This window comes from Idiotropiscis lumnitzeri, chromosome 17 (assembly GCF_059441095.1).
Source record: "Idiotropiscis lumnitzeri isolate Australia: NSW breed Sydney's pygmy pipehorse chromosome 17, RoL_Ilum_1.0, whole genome shotgun sequence".
Taxonomy (NCBI): domain Eukaryota; kingdom Metazoa; phylum Chordata; class Actinopteri; order Syngnathiformes; family Syngnathidae; genus Idiotropiscis; species Idiotropiscis lumnitzeri.
Genome location: NC_142407.1, coordinates 14,560,493 through 14,582,410, shown reverse-complemented (window position 1 = coordinate 14,582,410; position 21,918 = coordinate 14,560,493). Strand labels below are relative to the sequence as shown.

Sequence of the window (21,918 nt, the reverse complement as noted above, 5' to 3'; positions counted from 1 at the left end):
TCCATCTCCACGTGTCAGTCGCCATCATCCCCTTGTCTGATTCAGAGCGGACGCCGCAAAACGCTTCCCCTTTCGCGGCTTCCGCTGACGTTCCGTCCGAAATGCCGGGAAGGTTTACGAGTCTCCGCTTCTCTTCGTTCGAATCCAGACGCTCATTTCTTCGCCATCTGTTTCCTGCGTCCGCCGATTCGTTGACGAGCCCTCCAACGGACCCGCGTCACCTCGCAACCCTGAAACGTCGACGACTGCCGTGGCAGGGCAAGATGTCAAATGATTTATTTGCTGTCTTGGATGGCTTGGCACAAAACGGAATGCGGAGTTGTTCCGAACGGGAGGGGCGGCGGCAGACCCTCTTCATGAAAATGAGATTAACAGACACTGATGGTGGGAGGAGAAGATATTGGATTCATCTTGAGGGAACGGGAGCAGTGCGTTAAAAGAGGAAAATTTGATGGTGCGGTTTTCAAATTAGTTTTCGCGGGTCAGTCGCGGGGCAAAAGCTGCGAGGCTCGGACTTTGGTTGTAAACATTTGAGGAATGCGACTTGACGAGGAACGTGAAACATACTTTCATAATTGGACTCTGCATTAATAACAAGGTAAAAACTTTCGACACGGCATTCCATCCACATGCGGTCATTCAGGCTGGACTGCCAGGAAGTGGTTGTGACTCGCCGACAAACTGATCGGGAGAGTCAAAGAATTCAAGTCTGCATGAGAACATATTTTATCCAAACGTTCGCCCCGATAACCAATCAACCGAAACCCGGCGAGCTGGAACCTCTTCACCCGAGCACGCCACCGAACGTCTTTTCCGACGGTAGCGCTGCAGTTGACTTACGACTTGGGGAGTTGTTCGATAGTTGTCGCCACGCCGGCTGATTTTTACCGCCGTTCCAAAGGACAACAGTCTTCCGTCGTGTGTGCCATCTTTTCTTTGTGCCTCTCTCACTCGCTCTGTCCTCTGCTTTGCTCATACATATTCATCTCTCCTTCCTCCCTGCCCCCTCCACGTGCGCTAATACCGTTAAAATGTCTGCCGGTGATTAAATTCCGGCTCACGGATCAGAGCTGCAGAGTTAATTCAGTGTGATGGACAGACGGCGTATTCTTTTGGAAAGAAATCATTTTTTTTGTCATTTTGTCACGCCGTTGCGTTAGCGGTCGGGTCTTCGCGTTCAGAGGATTTTCAAACAGTTTTAGGTTAAAGCAGGCACAGCATCTGCTAAAAACACATTTTAATATATCGTTAACTCATTCACTACCAGCCAAAAAAAAATAACTCAACACAAAGTTCACGTCGAACACCCCCGAAGTGAAAATGTTGCTGACGTATAGTCACGATCGGAATCGGCAACCCAAATCCGCGGCCTGGTGGTGAGGAACCACCGCCATACGCCGCGGGATACCGCTCAGGATAATCTTTCAGTGACATGCAGAGGTGCTTAGTATTGCGCAACATTTACTCGATTACATTTGCTTAAGTAATTTGTGGAATACTTTTGGGATTCTGACATGACTCTTTTGACTCCAAGAGAACGACTACATTTGGATTCATTTGGACATTGCCATTTTATTATTTTGATCTTTTTTATTGCTTTTACCTGAGGACAATTCATGCCTAGTTTGACCTCTTCTGCATAAACTCGACACTGGCAAGGAAGGGAACATATTCCAATTTGAGCTTGCTGAAGCAAAGCTAACAACTTCCCGTCTCCCCACACCGACGAGTGATGCTCTCCAAACAGGCGTGCCCCGTGAGGCTTTCCTTCAGCTGGACTTTTTAATTCCGGCGTTCATGTCAGTGTCATGTCCCCCCCCCTCCCCCTCTCGTCCAACTCCCTCCATCAATCCCATAAGCCCCCCTACCCCTCCGACAGGCGCGTTGGCACCAAAGCAGCTGAGCGCAGCTTGACTCCTCAAACTTGGACCGTTGTCCGTTGGGATCCGCTCGGGGAGCTGCGCCGACATCAAAACACAATGCGAGGAGACAACCCCTGCAGCGGCTCCACAAACAAGCTTGATGAACGCAGCCGTGACGTTCACTGTCAAACGGAACGCAATGCCTTTTAAAAATGTCAGCGTTGCTTAATGCTAACAAACAAAGTGGATAGCATCGATAATAGCGCTGTTATAACACTTTTAGCAACAGATATTTTTGACTCTCACACTACTCACATGCATATATTCTTTTTCCTCTTTGGGGAATGGCTACTAATATATATATTCTATTCGGTACGTGAACTATGTGGGGCGCATACGCGTCAAGTCGCCATTTACTGTTGAGCCGTACATCCACGGTGAATCTGCACGATTTAGCCTCCCGGAGAGGAAACGCGCCTCTGATTTGTTTGTGCATCCGTCCAGCTGATCCTCGCATCTCTGGCGGCCTCGTGGCGCTTTGGTCTTTGTTGAGATGAAGCAGCTGCAGGCTCGAGTTACGGCTGTCTCCTTCTCAGGATGCCATTTTGATTACTGTACATTATTCCCAATTAGTTGCCGTAATCGGGATTTATTATGTTGTTACCGCAGACAAAAAAAAAAAAAAATCTGGAATGTTGAACCTTTTGCCAAATTTTGAGGTCGCCACAATAACAGTCCGTCGATCTGGCACCTCGCGGTTAATTGATTGGAACGCGGAAGAAAGCGGACAATTCTCAATCCCGTATTTGCAAATTAGGGCCGATTCAATTAATGAAATATAAATGTTATTTTTTCTAATATTTCTTTTATTACGTTTAATAAACCATCGATTTTCGGAACCATTTCTCCCAATCAATTAAACAATTATTAATTTCATCATTGAATTGGCTTTTTATTTTTTTTAAGAAATTTAATAAATTATTTAATGAGGACAATTGGTCATTGTAAAACTTTCTCGTAAAATGTAATCATTATTATTATTATTATTAATATTTATTTCAGGCAATGGTAGGGATGTCTGATATTTTAGCAGTGGAAAAATATTTTTTTTAGACGCATATATTTGATTTCTTTAAATGTAATGGATATAAAAGTAATTAATTATTGAATGACTTTTCTGGAGGGGCCAACTAATTGATTGCAGAAGTACAAGACACTTGATTATATAAATGCTCAGTGGGCCGTATGAAATAACAAAGCCATACTTTGCCCACGCCTCGTCTCGCTCCACAAGCGTATGAAAAGTCCCGAAAAGTGGGTCGCTTCGGCTCGGAAATGTTCAAATCCTTCACTATGGCAACGCAATCCAATGCAATCAAGTAAGTAACAAGTCCAGATTTTTATGACCGCATCGCTTTAAAAGAATGAAACTGATTTTCACATTATTACCCGATTTTTTTTATTTATTTATTTTTTTCTTCTCCAAACACCACAATTCAATAAAAATCGTACTGTTTGCAAAGCAAGACCTGAGCACGAGATGATAATCACGTTTCCGCTGTTATTTCAAGCCTGCAGGACGCAAACTCTCCGAGGTACGAAGGAGCAAGAAAGAGCGAAGCGAAACGAGTAAACGCTGTTTGAGTCTCAGGTGGACATGTTGGGGGGGGGGGGGGAAAGGAAGAAGGGGTAAATAAAAAAAAAACCAACAAATGGATTTGTGGGCTGTGTACAACTATACACGACGCCCGGCCTGTTTTGTCGGGAGCCTTTGAAGGCTTCGGTTGTCCCTCGGTGCTTTCAGCTGCAGGCGGCAGGACCGTAAGATGTTTTATTTATTTATTTCTATTTTTTTTTTTTTTTTTTTTTAAGCTCTGCTGCAATTTTAGCCGTCTTCCCCTCCAGCCAGCATTTTCACAAACGGATCTTTCCACATGCAGATGGGACGCTAATAATCCTCATGGCGGCTGTGGCTTTTGTGTTTGATGTGAAGAGAATTGCTCGGAAATCTGCCGATCGATGGGCCAAAATCAGCACGGAACAATTTTTTATTTATTTTTTTGCATGCGTGTGTGTAGCGCAAAAAACAATTTGTGTGTCCCTGCCCCTCCCCGTTGTGTCGCACCCGTCTCCATTAGTCTGGCATGTCGTGGCGTTTAACTGGGATTTGTATGGCACGCGTGTGTCTGCAAAGTAAAGGATTTGGCTAAACATGTTTGGGCCCCAGCGGGGGTGAAAGCTCGGACTTTGAGAGCCCCTCGCCCCCAAAAGGCCGAGCCACTCATGAACCAGACTCCCCGTCACTCCTAATGTAATCTCCGCTCGAGTTGTCACGATACCCAAATGACGTCGGTTAATGACAGCTGAGACGAGACCTCGTCGTACGACATCATTTTGAGAGACGATCTTCGTATTTTATTTGCTTACGCACACATTTAGTTCTTTTTTTTTTTACAAATACATGTTGACTAGTTCAAGGATTTGGACTGTTAGAAATCAGTAAGGTCGCTATATAATAATTGACGAGTTGTAGAATGCGTTAGTTGTCGATTAATCGATTAATCTTCCAGGAAAATGTTGCCTCAGTTATTTTATTTTATTTCATTCACATTGTTTTTTTTTTAACCGTAATACCCCTGAACAGCATAAAATCCTCGACAGGCTTATAGTCTCCGTGCCTAATGAGAAGAAAGGATCACGAAAATGAATGGATGCGTTGTAACTCCAATTTGCCGCCGGACGTGAGCACGGAACCGAATGATCCCGATCGTAAACCCGTGGCAGGACGAGGTGACGCCCGTTGCTTCCTTCCAGTCGCCGACATGTTGTGCAGGTTGCTTGAGCGATAGTCCCGTATGTTTGGGAAACGGCTATTTTGGCTTCTTAATAAGAAGTGAAAGATCCTGTTGCGCACCTCTTGCCGTCCTTGAATTGTCTTAGCGTCACCTCACCGTTTTGTTTACCTTCCACCCTGTAGCACTAGCAGCCCACAGATATTCAAGTTTGACGGTTGCGTTCATCTCGTACTAGTCGTGAAATTCTCTAATTCTACTCGTAAACATCTCGCGTTTTTGACAGAATGATTCTGATTATCGGAGTTGGGCACTTGACCCTTTTTTGCCGGTCAGTCCCCCGCCCTCCGGCCGCCATCTCTGTACCGTTCCGGCCTCGACCCTCCGGCCTTATTCGTAAAAATTGTCGATTTTTGTCGTTTGCCCGTTTCGTGGGTAGATTCATCACACGCGCGAGGGTCGAGTCGTGGGCCCGGGCTAAAATCAACCTCCAGCCTGAAAATGGGCATCCGGCCGGGCCGGACCCGCTCTGCTCGACTCATTTTGATTATATATCAAAGGTCATTGTTGGCAAAAATGGATGGCCGCTCCGATCTCGCACGTCGGAGTCAATTCTTATGTCCCATTTGCTAAATGCTCAATAGCGTGGACATTGCAAATGATGGAATAACTCGAGCTGCGAGCCAAACGAGAGATAGCGGCTCGGCCTGCCGTTTGCTGAGTTCAGCACTCTGCCGCTTTGCAGTGAAGCGTGTTGTGCTTCGAGAGGAGGGAGGCAGGGAGGTCCGCCGGGGGGCATTGTGGGTAGTTTCCACACAGGTTTCTCTCCCTCTGCCTGGATACAAGCTGTGCTGCATGTTCCTCTCTGAATCTGTCCATCCTGGGTTCTCGTTCTTTTTTTACTACTGCATTTTTCTTTCACGGAATTGTGTGTTTTAGTACTGTTTTAATTTATGAGAATGCAAAATCAGCCGATTTTAGGTGCACGCTCCCATTGTACCATGGCGATTTGATTTCCTTAGAATGACTACGAGCGTTAATGACGTTTCTCCGGGGATGTCTTTGCCCCGAAGCTCCTCGCAGTCGGCGGTCTGTTTTCTCCGCCTGTTTGCTTCCAACAATCAGCCGCCGATGCCGGGATGCCTCGCGGCTATTTGAGCACGATCACGGCCCAATGTACACCGCGGCTTCTTTGCCGACTGGAAAGAACCGAGACTCGGAAACACTTAAATTTTTCATTTCATATCCGTCTTTTATTTCATGTCCTGGTTGAAATAATTTGCCATTTCTGAGAGTAATTACAAGATGCATTTACTGGCGGTGACGCAAGAAGAAACCACAGAGAGAAACTGGCAATGTTCTTTCTGTTTTTCACGCTTGACACGTCCTTCTTGGACCATCTGGGCAGCCGGTGCGCGGTCCAGCCAACTGCTTCTGTCGCTCTTCAGTCGGCTACCAGACATAAGCCAAGCCAAATGCCACAAAACCGCCTTGCTTTTTCACCTCTTTTTGCATCCTGGATTACGCTTCACAGATTAAAACAAATGTCGGGATCGTCCCTGGGTCGCGATTCTTCATAGTCCAATGAAATGTTTGCCAATTCCTCCCGACTTTGTGGCCGTTCTGGAAAGGGCAAACGAGAACCGTGGTCCAGAGTGTTCAGTTTCCAGGGAGGTTCTCGCCTATCGTTGATCAGAACGTTTCAAGAAGGCTACAAATGACGCACAACTGGCTTTCGCTGCAACACAAGAATCGAGAGTCACGCTTGTCATCTCTGGTCAGTCGCACTTCTCCTTTCGCAGTATGAAAAACGGACGACACCTGACGTGCCGAGCGCCGTATCACGTTGAACATGTGACTCAAACCAAACTTCCTTTCAGTTTTGTGAGCGCAGCCTGGACCGGCGGCCATCAACAAGACATTCACAGGCAAATGAAGTCTCGACCAATTCTTTTCAAACAGTGGAGTCCGGAGAGATGATTCAATCTCCGAACTTGACAACTCTTACGCTGATGAGTTGTCCCAAAGCAGAACGCCCGAGCAACGAGACCACAAGGAACGCCTAAATCATTTATGGAAGCGTATACATCCACTATTGTCAGACGTAATTGAGTTGGTGTCTCTGGAATGAGCGCCAACCGGAGGGATAACGTCACGGCTGACTCGAGACTCGGTCATCATCCGGTCCGGATGCCGCCCGCGCCTACCGAGTTCGTAGCCGAAGAAGGACATCACGCGGAGTCCAGAAATGGCACAAAACCTGCGATCAAATCAATGTCAGAGCTGCTTCATTGTCAAAAGACGCAGATTGAATTGTCTCTCGAAATAGAAATGATTCGCTGCTGGTCCTCGCAGTCGTTTGAGTGCGCCGATCTTCTCGCTTTTTTTTGGCCTATCACAGAAAGAGATTAGGTTGTTTTTTTTTTTTTTTGGCAGAGTTTGTGTGTTCCACAGAATAAGGCTATTATGTAAAGCATAAAGCTTACGCTGCAGTCCAGATTCCCCTCACACACGCAGATGCCAGCACCGGCTGATACGGGCCACATCGGAATCTTCTGGACTTTGACATTTTGCAGTTAGCTCATTTTCCTCACAGGTCTGATCTTCGAGGGTACAAATCCCGTCCTTGCGTCAGATTTTCTCGGCTACTCCGGCTTCCTCCCACTTCCCAAAACAGGCATGTTAGGTGAATTAAAAATTGGTGTTGGAAATGTTGGTGATTTTACTTCTGTGCTTGACTCTTCTTGCCAAAGGTCATCTGTCACCCATGACCTCAACAGGACAAATGGTATTATCGATGTCCTTTTAGTACCATCAGAACCTCCTCAGCGATATCCGTCTATAGAATTTCGATCTCGTCTTCAATATCGGCACAAGACCCGCTTGGTCTATTATGAATTCTGGTGTGGATTTCCAGAGACTAAAAAAAGGGACTGCGGGTATTGACAAAACATTTGATACGGAAAAACTGCTGATAGAAGGCTGTAGTGACAATTTTTTTTTTTTTTGAGGACACACCTTGCTCTCTCTCTGTATTCCTTACCGCAAGAAAAAAAAAACGGATGAAAATGATGCTCTTATCCATCTGAAAACGTCTGCTGTTGGAATGTGGCTGTAAATAATAAAGAAGGTGAAGCGGCACTGTCTGTCACGTTGCATGAGAAGCCATAAATACCCACGGCGCGCCGGGAATCATTTTGTAACTGAGCAAGGTTGAAACGCGATGTTAATGGACCATATTTATTGTATACTGTTGGATTAAATGAAAAAAAAAAAATCTGTGACCTAGCAAGATATATTTTATCACAAATCGTTAAAAAAAAATATACAAAAAATTATATATAATTTTTTCGATTAGACCATAAGGTTGGCAGCTCACCAATTATTTTAAATTTTTTTTTTTTTTTTTACGATGAAATGTCGCATGCGTTTGGCTAGATTTGAACCTGTGCACTGACTCACCAAAGACTTCTTTCAAAGTGCCGGTGGTGCGTCAGACAGGCAGGTAAACCGAGTGACGCTGGCACACTTATGTCTATTTCTGTTTCGCACCCACACGGAGCTGAAGAGCGCTACGCCGGGTAATCGCAGTCTTGACAGCGGGGGAGTCGCGAGTGAAAACGGAATTCGCCGTGTCAAATAGTCTCGGCGCTTCTTGACGTACACACATTTGGACTTGGTTTGAGCATTTTGTGATCAACGTTCGCTCACAAGTGTTTAATAGATGACTGGAATTTTATCTTTTAACTTTGAAAATGGTTTGTCAAGCTTTTTAACATCCGCATTCGCTTTCGATGCCTTGTTAGTATTCCCACTCAAAGGCTTGGGACGACGTCACCGATTGTCGTCGTTAACGGGCGCGACATCTGTTTATCTGACGTTCCCGTTGCCCCGTCACCGCCGCCTACTTTTTGTTTCCAGTCAGACCAAGTCAACAACATGTTTTATTCATGGCGCTGGAGCTCTTCACTTGATTTGTGTTCAAGGTCATTACGCCGTCTCGCCAGCCTTCTTTTTTTTTTTTTTTTTTTTAACCCGTCCTCGCCGCTCTCCTGTAATGGTTCCCGTTTTCACCGCAGGGATTTGTGGCAATCGCTGTGTTAGAGAACGTTATTGATTGAACGAGATGCACCAGTTGGCGACGTTAGCGGTGCGCTGAAGTGTTGTCATCTGTAGAAAACGCACACCGGGTGCTTTTGCTGGATTTTGGGAAAGAAAAACAGTTTTAGACGAGCTCTGAATGATTAAAAGAGGATGTCGACGAACGTTTGTCTGTTTGAAGTTGACTACGCAATCGTCTGGCTTAGAACGTTCATAAGTTCTAGAAATGGAATTACAGAAAACGTCCTGGAGTTTAACATGATCCTCCTCTGGTCCGTGCACGAGTGTGGCAGTTTCCTGCTTCGGTGGCTTCTGCGTGAGAAGCAAATAAATGCTAAATATTCGGGGCAAATCACGATGTTAAAGCGTCAACGTCGCAAGTTTCCATTTCGAAGGTCGCGCCAAAGCATGCGTGATTAATAGCGGCGGGTATCGATTCAAATTTCCCAAATTGATTTGATTCCAAACAAAATGGCCCGATTCGATTTTTTTCGATTTGATCCAGGATTTCCCGCTTTGACTTTGGTATGGAAGGCATTCTCAGAAGAAACTTTTTTTCTGTAACTAGATGCATTCGTAAAAATATGAATATTTGGGTGTCCAATGTGCAAATTGATCTGCGGCACATTCTCCCCGCCGCATCGTTCATATTAGCAGCGGTGGCAGAGCGTCCGAGCGTTAACAAAAATCAAAACAAAAACGCTCAACTCTTGCCTTGGACTTATCGTTGCGCTTCCAGATCCGTCTTTTGATACTCGCTGCGACGTGAAACCCTTCCATGCGCTCATCTCGAGATGGTACGAGAGGCTCCCCGGATGTAGGCCGACCGTATCCCCGAGGGGGAGGGGCGACCGATCATACACATGTGCATCCAAAGCGTACGTTTAGGAAGCGGAATGAAAATCATGAAGGGGAAACACAATCCGGTATTTGACACCTTTTTACACCAAAATGTACGACAAAGCCATTCCGCACTTAATTTCTAATTATTTGACGTAAGACTGTGGACGGGTGGCGTTTAATGTACACTATATGAGTGTCGTTTTCTTTTTTCTTCCTCATGCAAAAATTCTTCAGATATTTTGTGTTTTTGTTCTTTCGATTCACATTGCCCGTCTATAAATCAGCCCAAACATGAACAAAGTGTTCACTTGTGAGTCATGAATTTAGTCGTTCCTCAAAGCCAACAGGCTTTTTAAAAAAAATATATATATATATATCCTGCATTAATACACACGCTTCATCTTATCAAGAGATGCTTTAAAAAAAAAAAAAAAAAAAATGTGACTCAAGTGTTTTTCACTCGTTTCCTCCACTAATTTTGTTATCTCGGTTAAATATGTTTTGGAGCACATGCTGTCCCAGATGCTTCTGATCACGTTCCCACTCACTACTCGGCCGTTTGTTAGATTGTTGACAAGCTTCATACAGTAGAAGACGTTTCCTTGAAACGATTAAGTTCAAACGATTCAAGCGATTGTCTTGAGCGAGTGAGTTGCTGGACGTCGTCGGTCTTTGGCTGTTTTTGATTGACAGGAGCTCCCGTGGGAATTTCTGACTTACTTGAGGGGCGTGTCTCGCTTTTGACTGACCGTCGACTTCACCGGGCGACCTAACAGACTAACAATGTTACCTCATTTTAACCTTTGCAGCTCTGCTTACCTGGAGGCTTTTCTGTAGAATTTCACCCCAAGCCCTCGACGGACTGAAAATGAACGCCCCCAAGCCACCCGGAACATTTTCAATTTCCATATTATGATCCCTTTGGAGAATAAATAATCAACCTGTACGAAAGTATCCGGAGATGTTTCTTGTCGATGGAAGCCAGCAGCTGTCGTGGCCGTCAACAATCCTGTCAGAAAAACAAACGGCATGTAGCCCCTCCGTCCTCCCTGCCATGTTGGGGGAGCTCACGTGGCGTCTTGGCATGGAGCTCTGCCAACCGCCTTTGCTGAGAGTGTACAGTGAGTCCAACATGCTTATTTTGCTGGGAGGCTGTGATTTATGCGGTTGGAGGACATTTCACAACAATGTCACGCACTTCCGGTTGGCAAAAAAGCAGTAGCGGTTCCCGTTGGCTGCGCTATTTTCTCATTCGCTGCCATTGACGGATATAGACGCCAAAAAGTACATTCATTTTACCTGGGCTGGCAGTGAATGAGTTAACTCATTCAATACCATTGACGGCTAAATACGTCAAAGATCCCTTTTTTTGTTTTTTGTTTGTTTTTTTAACTGGGCTGGCAGTGATTGAGTCAAACACTTTGATGTTATTCGACAAAGCGGAGTGATTGAGACGCACTTTCTGCGTTTCTTGGTCACCGACGCGCCCGTTCTAATCGACCGTCAACCGGCTCACCGGGGGACCGACTCGGTCTTCTTTCCTTACCGTCGGTGCCGATAAATGTTTCTTCCAAAGCGCCCGGAGCTGACCTGAAATCTGGGCCGAGGCTTCCTGGACTTAGCATTTGTTTATTGACGTGGAAGAAACTGCTAAGATATTCTTGTAACAATGATCGGCCGGGTGCTCTGAAAGCAGCCGGTGCTCAGTCTGCCTGCTTTGGCGTGTTCGGTCGTCGTATGGCAGCTTCGAGGTGTTAATGAGGAACAGCGAGACATTGAGCGTCGTGGATGAGGATTTTGAAAATCAGCGCAGCGACACGACGATGTATCATGGAAATCTTGGGAATGTCGCAGTTGCGCAAAGTTAGAATGGAGACGATTTGAACATGCGTGCAAAAATGTCCTTTGAGAGGATGTTGTTTTCCACGGTGGATGAATATTAGCTGAAGAAAAGTGCGATTTTAGGCAGATCCGTTTTTTCCTTTCAAAGGCTGCCAGCTCGGCGGCATGATCACTGAAGAGCATAATAATGCTTCCAAACGAAAATCCCGCCAATTGGGTGAAATGCTTTCGTTCCATTTGGCGTGGCGTAGTCGTTCTTTTTTTCGCCCTTGCGTCATTTGTACGCCGTCGCGAATGAATATCTCATTATTTGAGATGAAAGCCTCAAGGGTGGCAGGGGATTTTTATTTTCTCCCCTTCCCTGCCTGAACTTGAAGATAAAATCCACAATCTTTACAGATAATGGAGACGATAACGATGATTCATAATTTCAAAGCAATGTGGGAATTAAATCAGCTAAACTCGATACACTCATTTGAAAAATTCCTGGTTTGTTCTTGTTAAGTTTGGAACTAATCTCCTTTTTCTCTTCTCTTCTCTTCCATGTCTCCTCTCTGTCGTCTGACGTTGTCAGGTAAGAAAATGTTTTGACATGAACCCTTCCATGTGTAACCTTATTGAACGCAGACAATGGGAATGTCTTTTCCCCGTCAGGATCTTTGCAAGCGTCGATATATTTGGAGAGGGTGGGGGGGGGGGGGCGGGTAGTTAACGGTCCATCGTGTAACCCTGCTGGAAGTCAACGCCTTTGCTAACAAATCGATGCGACGGGGGACATTGAGCTTGTAAAGGTCGCGACAAAGTGCAAGCCGACCCAGACGATAAACTTGATAACGGCAATAAAAAATAAAGAACTCGGCTACAGTCACAATCAAACGGAAATAGATGAGATTTTTTTTTTTTTTTTTATTGTTGTCACCAATCTGTGACATTATCTTTAATAGCGTATTTCATTCATGTGAGACATAGTAAGGACTTCCCTCAAATAAAAGCCTCCATTTTTACATCAAGACAACAAAACGGGTCGTAACTGAACTTATTAATATTGTTCATATTTGGGCGTTAAAGAGTTAACTGCTAAGCCCGTTTTAAATGTCGTGTTTTACTCTAGTTTCATGTGACGGAAAATGTTGGATATGAATTTGAACGTTGCCAACCAAAACAGCAGCACCTAGCATCCCACTTAAACCGTGGTTTCATTTCATTCCCAAAATGTGTACAAATAAAAAAAAAACTTCCATCTGCAGCTGTGTAAATATTCGCCCCCCCCCCCCCCCCCCCGGTCAGTTTCCCGTTCACTGCCAAAGTTGAATTTATTAAAAACAAGGGATGTCGATGTCTGCAAATGTTTTTGTTATTCAGGCAGCAGAGGCGGGCGCTCAAGTGGAGCCATAAACAGAAGTTAGCGACGTTAAAAAGGCCGCTTTGTATTGACTGGACCGATCAATAACCCGAGAGGAGGACGGGGAAGGAATAACTTGTCAGATAACGCACAGTCAAAAAGTCTGAAAGGAAACGTATCATTCACCTTTGAATTCAGGTGTCTTCATATAACAACCACAACAATATTTTTGATGAAAATAGGCACCGATGTATTTGCATACAAATGATTTAAAAAGTCCATTTTCCATCACGTCTATTAAATAAATGTCCATTACCGTCTAAATTTGCAGCTGTTGACCCACTTTTGGGCTTTGGCGGCGCCATAACGAATCCTCCAGCTTTTACATAAAAGCGGGCGGCGGGTCATTTGCAGTGGTGAGTCAGACGCTCCCGGGGGGGGGGGGACCAGAACCAGAGAAATCACCATGCACAGATGGTTCTGCTAGGTGGGAGACAACACTGCAAAAATATGTCAGCTCTGACGCGTCGTTTTGAAAGCCGTGACAACGTCCGGCCAACGTGAGGAAAAAAAAAACATCAAGTGCTGATCAGAGGTTTGATGTTTGTCTGTTTGGTAATTGGGCTGGGGATGAATTAGGCTGCAAAGCGCTGCCGTTAATTACTGCTGTTCACCGCCGGTCGCGTCACAGAAGACATCTCCGCGGTAGGATGAGCTACTTTTGTCTCGTTCCTTCTTCTTCCAGAGGCAATTGACATTTTCGGACGTGGGCATCCTGCAGAAAATGTGCTGGTTAGATTAATTTCAAGCTTGACAGGTGAGCAGGCCCTCCAGAGACCACAAGCCATTAAAAAGTCCAGTATGTCCCCTCTAAAAGTTGGTCCGGCGTTCCCACGCTATTCGGACGGAGCGCTGCCGCTATGAACGGGAATTTGTCAAGATATCAGCAAGAGGCTTTTTTTTTTTTTTTTGACAAAGTGAAGCGCCTTGACTCGCTTCAACATCGTTTGTGGCCACCAGATGGCGCCAAAGCAATATTTTTGTATTAGACAGGGCCTTGGTCTGAGACATACTGAGGATAAAAAAAAAAAAGTCAATTCACGAATGCTGAACTACGAGTAAGACCAACTCGATGTACGAGATGGCAACTGTAGTGCGCGGGTGAAGCTGACAAAAAAAAAAAAAAACAACATTTGTGAAGCAAGAGTAGCAAGCAGGCATGAGGGAGGATGAAAAAAGGCCCCGCTGGCCCGCTGCCTACGCAGAAGCGGCCTATCAAACGGAATGGCAGCTCACAAAAGCCACTCTGTGTGAGTTCTTGTTTTGTTTTTTAAGAGCAGCCCCCTGTGTGACACAGACGTCTCTGTCGGAGGAGACTTGACGCCCGCTGCTTCTCAATGAAAACTTCTCAGCCCACACATAAGCCTGCTTGCCACTATTTTGCTTCAGGACCAACGGATTTTCCAGCCTTCCCCGTTCTAATCTGCCTTCAAAATGCCCAACATGTCTTCAGCAACCGTTTGTTGGGGGAACGGGTCACAAAAATGTCACCAAACCGCCGTGGAAGTGAACCAGACAAATCCGAACAGAAAACGAGAATTATCAGAGATGAGCTAACGGAAATTAGCATCTATGCTACGGCACGTCTACAACTGCTCCTGCAGCACGATCAAGCATAAAATAATGCTCACAGGGGGAAAAGACATTTAGATTATTAAAAAAATAATAATAATCTGCGACGTCCACAAAATCTTGACACTTTGGGCTTGATTTTTTTAAATTTTTGCAAAAAAAAAAAAAAAAGCGGCACCCCTTTGTTTAAAACATGTCAAAATCCAAAAAGAAGCATCGGGCTATCGCCACAAAACATCGGGTCCCAGTCAAACACCGCCGTCACAACCAGTCCAAACATTCTCGGCTCCCTCGCTCTTGTTTACGTTGGCTCGCATGGCAACGGCCCAACAATTGTGCTGGACGCCGAGCTGGTCAGCGCTCGGACGCCATTGGCGCGGCGAGGAGAGGGGAGGACTCACAGGAAGTCCATTATTCGCTCAGCGCGACACAAAGGGAGGCTGTGAACGCTGATCGGGCCTCCTTCATCCTGAGTCACGCCAGCGATGACGGAGCGGCACATTTTTCTAAATTGTTTCATGCGGGATGAAGTGCTAGATTTTTTTTATTTATTTTTTAACATTCCAGATTTACTTGTGAGTTGAGTGTAGTACCACGTTCTGCCACAAAATGCCAAACGGCGCTGAGCTCTACCGGATCTCGATGAAGCCTTAAGAACAAGAAGAAGAGAATTCCTGAATCAGTGCCATTTTCATTTGGAAACTTCCTGAAAATAAACTTTTTTTTTTTTTAGCTAAAAATTTGATCATACTGAAAACTTTAAAAAAGTTATCAGGCTTTTATTGTACTGAAAGTCATTTGAGAAATAAAACTGAAAGTAAAAGAGTGACTTTTTAGCATAAAGCTAGCATACATAAAATCTAGCCTCATGACATTTGTGCTAACGGCACGTTAATAAAATAAAATAAAACGCATTCAACAGAAACTATATTTCAGAAATAAACATCGTAAAAAAATGATTTTAGAGGTAGCTGAACGACAAAGTATAAAATGAATTATTAGGAGTAGAAGCAGCAATTCGTGTGCTCGCGAACGGCGAATTGGAGGGCATTTCAAGTATTTGCGGAATGATGGACTTGCTCTCGGGCACTTGAGTGCTTTTCAGCTTGCTGTTGTGATTGCGTTGGATTACCGAGCCCAAGCGACGACACTTTCTCGAGGCGTGGACTCGCCAGCTTTGAGGCGGGCGAAACATCTCGCAAGGCCAAACCAAATCAAATCCAGCTGAAGACGTCTCAGTTTTGATTTTTTTGTCCATAAGTCGGAATCCTCCGAACATCCTCTTCACCTTTTCTTCAATCTGCCAGTGTTGGGTCGTGTCTGACCCATTTTTTTTTTTTTGGTAAATAAAAATATAAATAAATAAATGAATGAATAAATAACTCTAGGATGGAGAATCCCCCCCCCCTCCTATCTTGAAAAGAGAATTGAAACATTTTGTTTTTGTGTTGTTGATTATATAACCTGCCTCCAAACTTCTGTTTTACGTGTGCTGGTTTCATTTCGCGTTTTTGTACGCACGAGATGCTCCGCGTGGCCATTGCGCCACTGCTCTCAGTTTCAACTTCCTTTTGGTTTGATCGCAACCTGTAGTCCGATTTTAGGATTTTTCGATTAGTCCTTCCTGACAATCTGAGATCATAATTGCCTCTCCAACTCCTCTGCAACGCATTTGCGATGAGCTAATGGTCTCTGCGCCTCTTTTGTGAACCGCCGACATGTTGCTGATCCAGACAATCGAACGCCAGTCAGCCTTTGTGTGTGTGTGTGTGCGTGTGCGCGTGTGTAATGGCAACACTCAACAACAATAAAACCACAGCCAAAGAACATCGATGGAAAAATCTTGCTCAATTCGCCGCCTTAGCTGCTGCCGGTGGTTTGGCTCCGATCCGCGCGATGGATTCCCATCTGCTCGATGCATTTTTAGCCTCACGAACATCTGCAAGGGAAGTGACGTCGTCGAGGGGGAGAAACTGAAGTCGTCGGCGGTGCAGAAAAGAACCCCACGGATGTTTTATGGGGTTATTCAATGCTAATGTCAGGAAAGGCAACAATCAAGAGCGTTAAAAACCCTATCGACAGGCTAACGAATAACATCTGTAGTCCTAGTGTTAAAAACCTTAAGCAACATGTCAACACGTGTGCAGCAACACATGTAGACAGACAGTATAACATTAGTCACAGGCATGTTCTTTCTCCTCTAAAAAAAAAACAAAATATTGCTACAGCTTACCGAGGCATTTGCAGTAGTTGTGGAACTCTTCTTTTTGTCTTCACGATCATATTATATTGCCCCCTAATGAATTGATTATGATGTGAAAACAATATTCTTTACTTCCTTTTAAATATTTGTCACGCATTTGATGACGACGTGAACAGATGACAGAAAACGACTTTTATAACGATTAAAATATTTTTTAGCACAAATATCCGGACTATTACTTGAGTACAGAGTGTGCGTACAAATTCAATTTTCTTACTCATGCTCGCCTCCCTCCCATTAATTCCCCCTCCCGTCTCGTCTGTGTGTTGACTCCATTGCTTGTGCATGAAGTCACCGCTATGGTTTTTCTTCGGCAATAAATAACACAATGCCATCTCCACTTTTCTCTTACTTGGCCCGTTTGCGCATAACTCCCCGACTGGTTGCATGCTTTTGCCGTGAAAGGAGAAGTTTTATGCCTCCCCCCCCCCCCACCACGATTCAAAATAGTTCCCAGAATTTAGAAGAATTTACTTGAACTTGCCGGGCTTCCATCATAAAAAGCACGGGCCATTCATCACATGTGAATTCATTATTTTCGACTTGAAACACTCTCCGTGGACTGAGTCCACTTTGATGAGGTTGTCACGGCAACGAAAGCAATTCTTTCCTCGCTCCCAACTCTATTTGACAGCCTTTTATCATGATTGAACCATAATTAGATCATATCGCGTCAGACATTCCTCAAATGCTTGTTCGTTCCGTTTAGATCAAGCTGAGCTCGTCTATTCACACATTCATCCCAACTGTGGTACGCTTTTCTCGTTCTCACCAAACAGTGAGTTTATTGTTAGGGAGCAAAAGTACTTAAAAGTCCAAAGTCTTCCTCATGAGGGTCCAACGGGGTACACCCGGAATCTTTTGCCAGCTAATCAACCACAGCGACAGACAATTTACAGTCTTTATAAACTTTAACCTAACCTTGACATTGTTTCACAATTGCTCACTTTTCACTCTCAGACCTCTGTTGTCCTGTTTGAAATCTAAAATGGTGTAACAGGACACACATGTGTCAGTCACACGTTTCAAGACTTCAAGAGTGAGTTGGTCAATCCCAACATTTTACAGTTTACAACAAAAAATAAATGTTCCAATACTTTTGGAAGCAGCGCACTCAATGCAGTCAAAAGAGCTCTATCGCCCCCTGGTGGCACTTGACTGAATGTCAGGAATGATTTCCTCCATGTTAGTAGACCCAAAAAAGAAAAGATGGAAATACGTATCACGTTTATTGTCTGTAATTGGATATTAATACAAATAATTGAGTTTTACTGTTTTTAGTCTAACTTGTTATTCTCATACTACTTCGACTAGTAATCTAAAAAAAAATCCGTAACGTCGTTTCTGTTCCATAAGCAGCCTCTTTTCTAACTGTGAATATTTTTGCCTTTCCGCTACCCTCCTCCTATCTTTATTTAACGCCACCGCTCGCCTGCGGTCGCAAACTGCTGTTGCCTCCATAACGACGAGGGGTGGCGGGGGATGCGCCCCGTTGCCATGGAGACGCTCCCAAGTGGCCTGTCTCTCTTTTTGCCACGCTCCTAATCAGAAATAAAAACCCGGACTTGAGGTGCTTGTACAGAACTCGAAAATGGTCGGCGATGCATTGAATAGAGGAAAGTTTCAAAAGCTTGTGATGAATCGGATTAATTTTGTCTCTTGCAATCACTTCTCACCACTTTACTCATCCTGGCCCTCGCCGCTTATTATTCTTATTCGTCTTTTTTTTCCTTCTTCTTCTTCATCAGTCCTCTGTAGAAATTCGACCATTACCATGATTCGAGACACTCTTCAGTTTTATTGGAGCCGTTTCTGGGTCACGGGGGCTGCGTATGAATAATAAACAGCTGTCTGCTTTTTCTCGAGAATTATTTATAAGGCGCCCTCTCAATATTAACCTGCGCCTCGTCCCTCCCCTCTTTTGTTTTTCCTTTTCCTGTTGTTTCATCAGTAAACCCCGTCTGCCTCTGGTAAAGGCATTATTCCTTTCTCACATGGATATAAAGTAAAATTGGGGCGATTGTTGTCACATGTAGCCCACTGCCTATACTTGCCAGAAATTGCCTCCTTTTAATGTTGTCCTTTTCTGAAATAATATCCAGACTTCCATTTTCTAACACCGATTCACTGATGTAGCAGTTATAAATAAATATATATAAATAGTGGTGATGGTTTTCACATGTAGGAAGGTCACGAGTGCCTGAAATTTAGTCAGATGAGATCCAGTTGTCCTTTGACTCTTGCGACGACGAGCACTATAGAAATTCGATGGAAATTTATGATGTCTGGAGACATTTTTTGCTACCAGCATTATTGGTCGGGTAGGCCTGTTAAATGATGACATGCGGGTACGTTGATTGATTTTTTTTTTCTCCTCCAAGCAGGGTGACTAAGCAGAAAGAGAGAAAATCAGTGAAAGGGGGGGGGGGGGCGAGGGGGGAAGGTCAGCACAAAGTCAGACGAGCGCCGCAGGCTGTAATAGCGTAAGGTCAGCCGGACCGGCTGCTGATTGGCCCACTCGAGCCACGCGCACGTCCAACACAACCTTTTACTCTGTCTTGTCGTCATCACATACGTCTCAACATTCGGAATTATATTCGATATAATGACACAAAATTGGTCATAAATCCCCAAAATGTTTGATTGTTGCTAGCTGAGGTTTTGTTGCATGTCCTTCAATGCCACATCGGCAGAGTTTAACAAGATTTAATCCTGAAATCTTAATCTCTTCCCACCTTCAATTCACCTCAACATTGGAAGGAGGATGTGTGTGTGTGTGTGTGTGTGATTTATTATATTGTCGATATGATACATCATCTGTGAAAGATATTTTTAGCAAGGATTGCTCTGCGGCTCTAAAACTATAACTATAAATAAATGTGATTGAAATAAGATTATATAATTAATGTTTGTACGTGGAAGTGAACTGCTGACCACTTAGTCGCTCACCAAAACAGCAGCACCTAAAACGCTTTTCCAGTCAATGAGTGTTCTAAATACATTTGGGGCTAATATTGTCTGTTCCGTCTTTCTCACAGGGCCTTGTACACGTACGAAGATGACAGCAACGACTTGACGCTGGCGTCATCAGGAGGTGGTTTTTCTCTTTTATCTGCTGGATGGACTTTCGTGAACATTTAGCGGCGTTGACGCACGTTTTTCCTCCATTGCGCTGCAGGGGGCGGCCTGGCGGAGATCACGCAGACGTTTGACAGCGCCAGGGTCATGTACGGCTTCTGCAGCCTGAAGGAGCCCAACGCCGCCCTGCCCAGATACATCCTCATCAACTGGGTAAAGTTACACGGATAAGCCACAAATTTGCGGATTTTTCTTTTTTTTTTATGCTCTCAAAAAAAAAAACTCCCAATTTAGACAAACAAAATAGCAAAATGCTCGTCATGTTTTTACACCTTTAGGTATTACCGTAATGAGGATGGATGAAATGCTAAAACGCTAACTTTTGGTATGCAAATATTTTGCCGAATGTCTGGATAAAAATTCCGAAATAAAGATATCTTGGCTGTGAGGTCAGCGCCGTTACTTTTTATCACCGTGAAACAATCATACAGTTAACGATGCACATCAGCTTCTCGGGAACATTCAATTTCATCCTTTTTTTTTTTTTTTTTCCGTCAGCTCCATTGTTCTTTAGTTTTACGAGCTAACTCCTCCTCTTTCTCCACCAGGTGGGAGATGACGTCCCCGACGCCAGGAAGTGCGCCTGTGCCAGCCACGTGGCCACCATTGCCGACTTCTTCCAGGTAATCTTGGTCGGGTTTCTCTTATCAACCCAATATCGGGTCGTCCATTTTGGGAAAATTCCACAGCTTGAAAAACTCGTATTAGGGTAACACTCCCAAATGAGAGCCCTAATTTGAAGAAGGTATCCCAGACATTTTTTTTTTTTTTTTTGGTTAAGATTTCTTTCTTTATTTTTTATGCCTATGCCATCTAATGTGGACAAAACATGTCAAATTGTGGTGATAATTTCAAGGATTCCCCTTGGAAAAAGAAGGCTGGCCACTAGTCGGGCTGCTCGATTATTAAAAAAAATAATCCTGATTATTTTAGTAATAATTGAAATCACGATTATTGAAAGAATTATTTTTTGGGGGGGCGGTCCAAAAAAAAAAAAAAAGATAAAACAATATCCAAACAAATTATTTTATCTTAAAATAATAATTAAAAAAGTTGCAGGTGTAACGGCAATTTTGTCATCCTTGAGTGTAATAATCGTGATTGAATTTGGATTAATTGCGCAACGCTAGCCGCTAGCTTGGCTAGCCAGGACGATTCGCATCATAGCAAGTCTTAATAGCTCACCACCGTTTCATTGGCTGTCCACCCAATAAATGAATCAAATATATTCTTTAAAGTCTCAAATGTATATATTTGATATCAAATGCGGAGAATTATAATGTATTCATTCACTTACATATTGTACATGATTACTAAAAAGGTTCCCACGTTTTCGGTAAAAGCATGTTAGAAGCTGTAAGACGCTCAAAGAGATGTATGTGTCGGGGTGTGTGTGTGTGTGTGTGTGTGTGTGTGTGTGTGTGTGTGCCATGGTGCATGACTAATACGGCCAGTCTTTTTATGTAATCTCTCTGCGGTCCTCCTCAGCATCCCTGTGTTTTATGCGTGTGTGTGTGTAATGGTACACCTGGCGGACATCCTATTTTTAGGATTTGCCGACTAGATAAAAGGAAGACGAGATTAAAGCACCGCTGACGTGTTTCTAAGAGTGATGGTCCAACTATAGTACACGGCAGGCAAAAGTACTGAGCGATTTCACGTCCTTGTCCCTCAGGGTGTCGCGATCATCATCAACGCCAGCAGTCTGGACGACATCGATCCGTCCGCCATCGGACAGCGTCTCACCAACGGGACGACGGTGGCGGCGAGTCCCGTCTTGAGCCGTCTGAAAACCCGAGAGGAGGAGCACGGAGACGTGGTATTAGAAGGGGCATGGAATCCGTCGCTCAGCCAGATACGAGTCGATATTCGCTCCTTTTGCGATGCGATGGGAAACAATCAGGACATTGCGATTTCACGCTCGCGATACGGAACAAAACCGATGCGCGCCGTTTATTTTTTGCCGTCTCCAAGTTAACGCGTCCTCACCTTTTGCTTCTGTTCTTTCCTCTCCCCGGGAGAAGGGCACGATATATGAAAAGACCAACGCAGAGGTGGAGATGAAGAAAATCAATCGAGAAGAATTCTGGGAGCAGGCCAAGG

General features: G+C 44.4%; 1 protein-coding gene across 6 annotated transcripts in view; it reads left to right on the top strand.

Moving 5' to 3' along the window:
- dbn1 (drebrin 1) overlaps positions 1-21,918 on the top strand; it is a 35,474-nt gene that overhangs the window by 6,546 nt on the left and 7,010 nt on the right. For 5 of the 6 annotated variants that reach the window (XM_088279566.1, XM_088279568.1, XM_088279565.1 and 2 more), the window contains exons 2-6: positions 19,716-19,771; positions 19,856-19,968; positions 20,364-20,438; positions 21,491-21,634; positions 21,837-21,917. In XM_088279566.1, coding sequence (XP_088135692.1) covers positions 19,716-19,771; positions 19,856-19,968; positions 20,364-20,438; positions 21,491-21,634; positions 21,837-21,917 — 469 coding nt within the window. The remainder of the gene's footprint in view (positions 1-19,715; positions 19,772-19,855; positions 19,969-20,363; positions 20,439-21,490; positions 21,635-21,836; position 21,918) is intronic. The other variant, XM_088279564.1, reaches the window with a different exon arrangement.